Below are 7,175 nucleotides of genomic sequence, written 5' to 3'. Positions count from 1 at the left end.
TGACTTTTAGCTAATTAACTACGCTAGAATGGATTAAGGGAGGTTAAGGTCACTTACAAGGATCCTAAATAGGATTAGAGACTTAATGAGCACTTGTTGCTGTCCAAGGAAGTTCCAGAGAAAAGCTCCAAGTGAGTGACACAATGAATGATCAAAGTTCACCACTTCACTTCCTTATATAGGGACCAAGATGCTCTAGGATCAAGACATGGAAGTCTAGGATAGTTACAAGATCACCCCAGGTGTCCCTAATAGGCTAAATACTGCCTAGAGAGTCCCTTGTTTCGAAAACCACCTCAATAAGGCGGTGCAACAGGCTGAACAGGCAGCTGTCCATTTTCTGCTGCCAGCGACAGTCTTACGGACCGTAAGCTTAAGGCCTTGCGGTCCGTAAGCGCCTCTTGAGGACCGTATGCTGAAATGGCTACGGTCCGTAACCGACCCTTGCTGAAAACGCCCAGGTACCCTCCTTACGGACCGTAAGCCTAGGGCCTTGCGGTCCGTAACCGTTGGTCAGAGGACAAAAATTTGTAAACTTTTAAGTCTTGACCATGCAATCAAACCATTTCCGAATTCAGTCCATCTTTTTCAGTAGTGGGGCCATTTGCTCAGCCATTGCATGCTTAGATAGGTCTTACATGTTTCCTCCTTCATGTGACCTTTTATGGAACTTGTAAAGTGACGGAAACACCAAGAACAAGTCTTGGATTCCCATTATAGTTAACAAACTTCATAATTATTCTTGATTCTTTCTTATAAGAATTTTATTCAGCATTATTAGTAGTAACAATCCTGCCAAATCCCGAGTTCACATAAAAGATGGAACTTTATTTATTTGGAAACAACCGGTTATCATATAAGATGATTATATAATGATTTAAGGATCTTGGGATTTATAAAACTCGGGTCGCTCAGAGGTGATTTAATAACATGTCGCCCTTGGGTCGTTCAGAGGTATTTTAAATAACATGACGCCCTTTTTTTTATTAAAATCCTACCAAACATCTTTTTATTTAATCTGGTTTTTCTGACACGTCTGTCTCACATGACACGTGTCTTTATTTTAATGGACAAGAATTTTCGAGGTGTTGCATTTACCAATTCATAAAGTGTCTAACCATTGCCAACGCTTTTGAGTATAGTTTACCACTTTGACATGGCACACTCTCATTGGTTGATTTTGAAGTTTACCGCTTTCAAGTGTCTAACCATTCCCCACACCCTTAGTACCTAAGTATGTTATTTTGTGCAAACCACAGGGACTAACTATGTAATTAACTCTAATAATAATAATAATAATAATAATAATAATAAGGGTAGGGATACTGTACATTAATCCAGAAGTGTATTATAACACTATATAACACCATATAAACATCGTATAACACTATGTAACACCATATAACACCATATAACACTATATAACAATATATAACACTATACATCTATCATAGACATGCTATCAGACAAAATATAGTGTTATATTTGTTATATAGGGTTACATAGTGTTATATGGTGTTACATAGTGTTACCCGGTGTTTATATGGTGTTATATAGTGTTATATATAGTGTTATAATACACTTCTCACACTTCTAGATTAATGTACAGGATCCTTTATAATAATAATAATAATAATAATAATAATAATAATAATAATAATAACAATAATAATAACGAATAATGATAATAACTAGTGTGATTACCCCGCGCGATGCGCGGGAACTCGATCGTTTCAAGCAATTATGACTGATAATGAAAAAGTTGAATCACATGTAGCTTAGGCATACAACATGTTCAGTGATAACATTTGAAATTAAAAGATGCTTACTGTAAGTAATTACCTGGTAAAAGGCAGAAAGTTGTTGGTGGGTGGCATCTTCTATGACCACATTATCGAGATGCATAATTGTGATTGTTACAATTAGTGCACATCCAATCTCCATAACGCCATTGCTTTGCCCTGACAAATTACAGCATGATGCAAGTATTGCAAGACTCTTCAAAGCTCAAAGCTCAAAGTTAAATGTCAGTTTAAGATACATGAAGATTTAATATAAATCTTGAGTTTTTTTAGAAGTTACCCTTTTCCAGGAAGTGTTGACAAAGCCATGATCTGAGGCAATTGCAGGTTGAGTTGTGAATGTTGCACTGTTGGGGCCATTCCATCAGGATAGAGCTGAAAGAGACCAGCTGTTTGATTTGAAGCAGAACTCACCATCGGAAAAGGTGTTAGATAGGATGAACTTGATATCTGCCCAGTTGGTGGATAAGCTTGCTGCAAGCCCAACATCCGCATATCAAACAAATTAATGTCCATATACAGCAGAATGAAATTTGGAATCATATCTCATAAGTTGAATATTACCTGACCGGCATTCAGCCGTTTGTTATCCCCTCTCCTCCTTCTGCTCAATCGACGATATTATTCTCCACGAAGCTCTCCGTGCTCCGATCACCTTTTCCATGAATTCAACCATTTCTTCGTAGCGTTCGGCTTGTTCGGCGAGTTTTGCCATGTAGATGTTGTCTTCGCAAGGTGATGAGGTGGCAGCCATTGATGTGGTGGTGTGAATTGGAGAAGATGAAGATGATGAAGCGGTTACAGGTGTGTAACTGATTTGGGGGTTTTGAGTTTGTGAAATGTGAAGAGTGTTGCCGTATGTGAAACCTAACGCCGTCAGTTAATATACATTGTTTCTCAGTTATGTTGTGAATTAATACATATACAAGATTACACCAAATACCTCGTTAACAGCTTGCTCAAAGAAATCATAAGCTGAATCAAAATAACCCTTTGCTTCATCTTTATCCGGAGTCAAAAAAGCATAAGAAGTTTGGGCATTCCCCATACACCACAAAGCATCTTGTTTCTTCGGATAAATCGCCAATGCTTCATCCAACTTCGATATCGCATCTACATAATAACATCAAACAAACCATCAATGAGAATAATTACAGAGAAAGTTATAAAGTAAACCTAATCCAATCAAATCTCCTATAATAAACCTTGGCTAATAAATTACATGTAGGGATGAGCTCGGTAGCAGTACCAAAAGTACCGATCCCGAAAATCACCAAAATTAGGTACCGGTACCAAAAATGCTCGGTAAGGTACCGATATTTAAAGGTAAAAATCGGTGAAATACCGGTACCGAACCAAAAGTATCGATCCCGAAAAACACCAAAAAGTGAGTATCGAATCGTAACGAAAATGTCTGGAATGCTCATCCCTAGTTACATCTAATATATCTCCCAAACAGTTCCAACAAAGAATACACAAAACCTAACTTAAAAACACAAATCAACAGCACATTCATTTTTGCAAATTAGGTTACCTTTGATCATCAACTTTGATTCCTGAACACTCTGGAACGTGGACAGTTCAAGCAACGCACCTCCCCATCTAGTTAAGTTATGTCAGAATAAACAAATCTAACTCAGAAACACTTAATGATTGAAAACATTATGCATAAACATACTTATTGTTGTATAAGCAAACCCTAACCTCGGTATCCAGAGGGTTTTTCTCGTAGGTGACTTCAGCACTCCGGCGACATGTTCGAAAAACATAAGCCGATCGAAGTCGTTTTGCATCTCCATGGATGAATTTCTCCGGTTTGTTTACACCTCGTCGTCGGCGATTTTTTGGTGGATGAACACTAACAACAGCAGACTTGTACGGCGATGGATAAGACCTAAATGATGGTTTTCTAATGGATATGGATGCTTGAGGTGTGATACACGCGCAAGGTTTGTTTGGAGGTAGAGAGCACGCTATGGAGGTGCGAGTGGTATTGTTTTCGCCTTCTATGCAAGTTAGTATAATTAACGGCCGTTACCGTCAATTCATTGTTGTTCGGTTATGTGTTGAATTAATATATATATATATATATATATATATATATATATATATATATATATATATATATATATGAATAACGGAAACCAATATAGAATTATTATTTCTATTTTTCAAAAACCTCAAAATAAAAATTCAAGAGTTAGTAGTAGACTATATTTGGTTAAATTTAGAATCAAATAAAGAATTATCTATCACATAATCTTATCAATTAGAATCAATTTCATTAGTGGCGATTTCAAGCGAGTTGTATCCAAGCCAAGACGATCCCCTCTAACTGCTTAGAAATCTGTTCAGTTTGAAGTTGTGGTGGCGATACGCGAGAACCGAATCTCCATTCAAGATCTGGATTCGGTTGGGACATGGTGGATGTGGGTGTTTAGTGGTGGTGGTGGTGGGTGTTCAGTGGTGGAGGAGAGATGGTGGTGGTTGGTGTTCAATGGTGGTGGTGCTTGTAGTGATGGTGGTTTAGGGTAGAAGAAGAATAAGTGGTGGTAGGGTAGAAGAATATATATTGTTTTATTTTTGAGTAAATTACTATTTCGACTCTTGTGGTTTAGCCAGTTTAACTATTTTAGTCTAAAAATGAATCTTTTAACATATCAGATTATCAGACCCTAAGGTTGCATTTAGGTTTTGGCCCCTGACACTAACTTTGTTACTTTTTATGCAGTTAAGTGTAAGGGTAATTATATACCTTATGGGCTGTTTTTGATAATTAAAGTTTTTTTAATATTTAAAAGATTATTAATGCAATTACTCAAGTTTTTTTTTATTATTTCGTTATTTTAACGATTATTATTTAACAAAATATGTTTTATATATACAAATAAATATGTATTTTCATTAAGCGTTTGTTTTTTAGAAACGTCGTTTTTAAAATCATTTTTTAACCTTTTTTTAAACCGTCTATCGTTTTCAAAATTATTCATTTTTAAACCTCTTGTTTATTAAAATCGTTCTTTTTAAAGATGTTTGTCTTTTAAATTTTTTTAAACGAGTCAACTTATACCGTTCTTTTTAAAATCAATTTTTTTTAACTTTTTTAAACAATTCGTTATTATAAGTTATTAACTTTTAAAATCCTTTCTTTTTAAACTGTTCCTTCTAGAAACGTTTTTGAAATCGTTAATTTTTAAATCTTGTATTCAGTTTACTTATAGCCGTTAAGGGAAAAAGAACTTTAGAAAATGAACGATTTCAAAAATCGAAGGAATATAAAAACGATCAATCTTAAACGAACGAGTAGTTTAAAAAACGAGGATTAAAAATGTTTTATAAAAAAAAAAGCAAAACCTTAAAAAAATAAGTTAACAAGTGTAAGGAACTAAAAACGCACGAATTTAATAAAGGAAAGGTTAAAAAATTTAACGTTTTTTGAATAAACGAACGGTCCAAATAAATGGAAGATTTGAAAAAAAAAAAAAACCATTCTAAATAAAGTTTGAAAAAAAGAACGATCTTGTGCAAACTTTTTATTAGAATGTTTTTTTTTTTCAAATCTTACATTTCTTTTGTTTTTTATGCACGTTGTTTTGTAAAATTTAAAAAATAAGTAGTTTAGAACTGTTTAAAAGTAAATGATATTAAAAAGAATGGTATAAAATAAAGTGTTTAAAAAAACTTTGAAAGAAAAACGACTTTAAAAAGAATGATTTTAAAAAATAAATGGTTTAAAAGGGAACAATTTTAAAAACCATATAGGGTTTAAACAAAATGTAAAATAATAAATTATTTTTTAAAACGAATTTTATAAAAATAAACGGTTAATGAAAATACATATTTATTTGTATATTTAAAACGTATTTTGTTATATAATAATCGTGAAAATAACAAAATAATAAAAAAAAACTTGAATAATTACATTAGTGATCTCTTAAATATTAAAAGAAATTTGTAATTATAAAAACAACCCTTAAGGTATATCATGACCTAATTACCCTTACACTTAACTGCAAAAAGTAACAAAGTTAGTGTCAGGGGCGAAACCGTTATAAAATACAACCTCGGGGTCTGATATGTTAAAATATTCCTTTTTAGTCTGAAATGGTTAAACTGGCTAAACCACATGGGCCAGAACAGTAATTTACTCTTTGTTTTTTTTTTTTTGTTAATAGGTAAGGGTATTATAGTCATTTAACAAGATTTAACTAAGAATTTAACATATGTTAGTGATAAGGAATACATGAGTGCAAAATTTACAACCAAACTCTGTAGTTATTAAACCACTAGGATCAAATCTACAATATCTGCACACCATAGGAACCAACCAGACATTTAATTTTAATATTATTGTATTATGAAAGATAATTACAAATGGTATGTAAACACAAATGGTTAAAAAACCGTGTACATATCACATTCACTACTAGAAAAATTAAAATTTCTGACACCATTTTCCATAGGAAATGCGTCACAACTCGCGATTTTCTACGAATTTGTGACGAAATGCATATGTAGGAAAACCACTCGTAGGAAACTGGTTTCTTACGCATTTTCTACGCATTTTCCTACCCATTTCTGACAGAAAAGGGCTGTCACAAATTGTTACACATTTTCTACGCATTTTCCTACCCATTTAACAGAAGTTAATTTTTAATTTTTGCTACACAATTGTCACGAAATTTAATTTTTATACTTTTCTACACAACTGTGACGAAATTTAATTTTCTACGAATTTGTAACGAAATGCATATATAGTTAAACCATTCGTAGAAAACTGGTTTCTTTACGCATTTTCTACGCATTTTCCTACCCATTTCTGACAAGAAAAAGGCTGTCACAAATTGCTACACATTTCCTACGCATTTTTTTACCCATTTAACGGAAGTTAATTTTTAATTTTTGCTACACAATTGTCACGAAATTTAATGTTTTTTCTAGTTTTATTCTATTTATAAAACATCCGAGAGATTGATACAGAAGCAAATAAAACTAAAAACTATAAAAATTGAATAACATTAACCATAAATTTATACAAATTTACATAAAAAAAATGTATAAAAACTACAAGCATAAAGAAAATAAAATTACATATCCGACACACGGATGGTTGAATCTCATTCCCAATCGAAATCTAAATCCAAATCCAAATGGCAACTTATATTCATTCTTGCTTGCATATCCGACACACGGATGGTTGAAGTGGAGGTGCGAAGCAACATGTCAACAACTTCTCCATTATGCCGATAAATATCAGACAATCATCTTTTTACTAACGTAACACAACAAGATTAGCCTGTATACTCTAAGCTAAATGAACAAGATCCATACTCCAGATCTGATATAGCATCCGGTTACTGAAATAAAATTTTC

The 7,175-nt window shown here is 33.2% G+C and overlaps 1 protein-coding gene across 1 annotated transcript; it reads right to left on the bottom strand.

Moving 5' to 3' along the window:
• Positions 1 to 2,700: 2,700 nt before the first annotated feature.
• On the bottom strand, positions 2,701 to 4,224 carry LOC110882072 (mitochondrial import receptor subunit TOM20). Its single transcript, XM_035978285.1, has 4 exons — positions 4,139 to 4,224; positions 3,507 to 3,711; positions 3,337 to 3,415; positions 2,701 to 2,915 (listed from the first exon to the last, which is right to left on the bottom strand). The coding sequence occupies exons 1-4, from the start codon at positions 4,222 to 4,224 to the stop codon at positions 2,716 to 2,718; spliced, it is 570 nt and encodes a 189-aa protein (XP_035834178.1). The 3' UTR covers positions 2,701 to 2,715.
• Positions 4,225 to 7,175: the final 2,951 nt, after the last annotated feature.

The sequence above is a fragment of the Helianthus annuus genome, chromosome 10 (assembly GCF_002127325.2).
Source record: "Helianthus annuus cultivar XRQ/B chromosome 10, HanXRQr2.0-SUNRISE, whole genome shotgun sequence".
NCBI lineage: Eukaryota > Viridiplantae > Streptophyta > Magnoliopsida > Asterales > Asteraceae > Helianthus > Helianthus annuus.
This window is presented reverse-complemented; position numbering and strand designations above follow the sequence as displayed.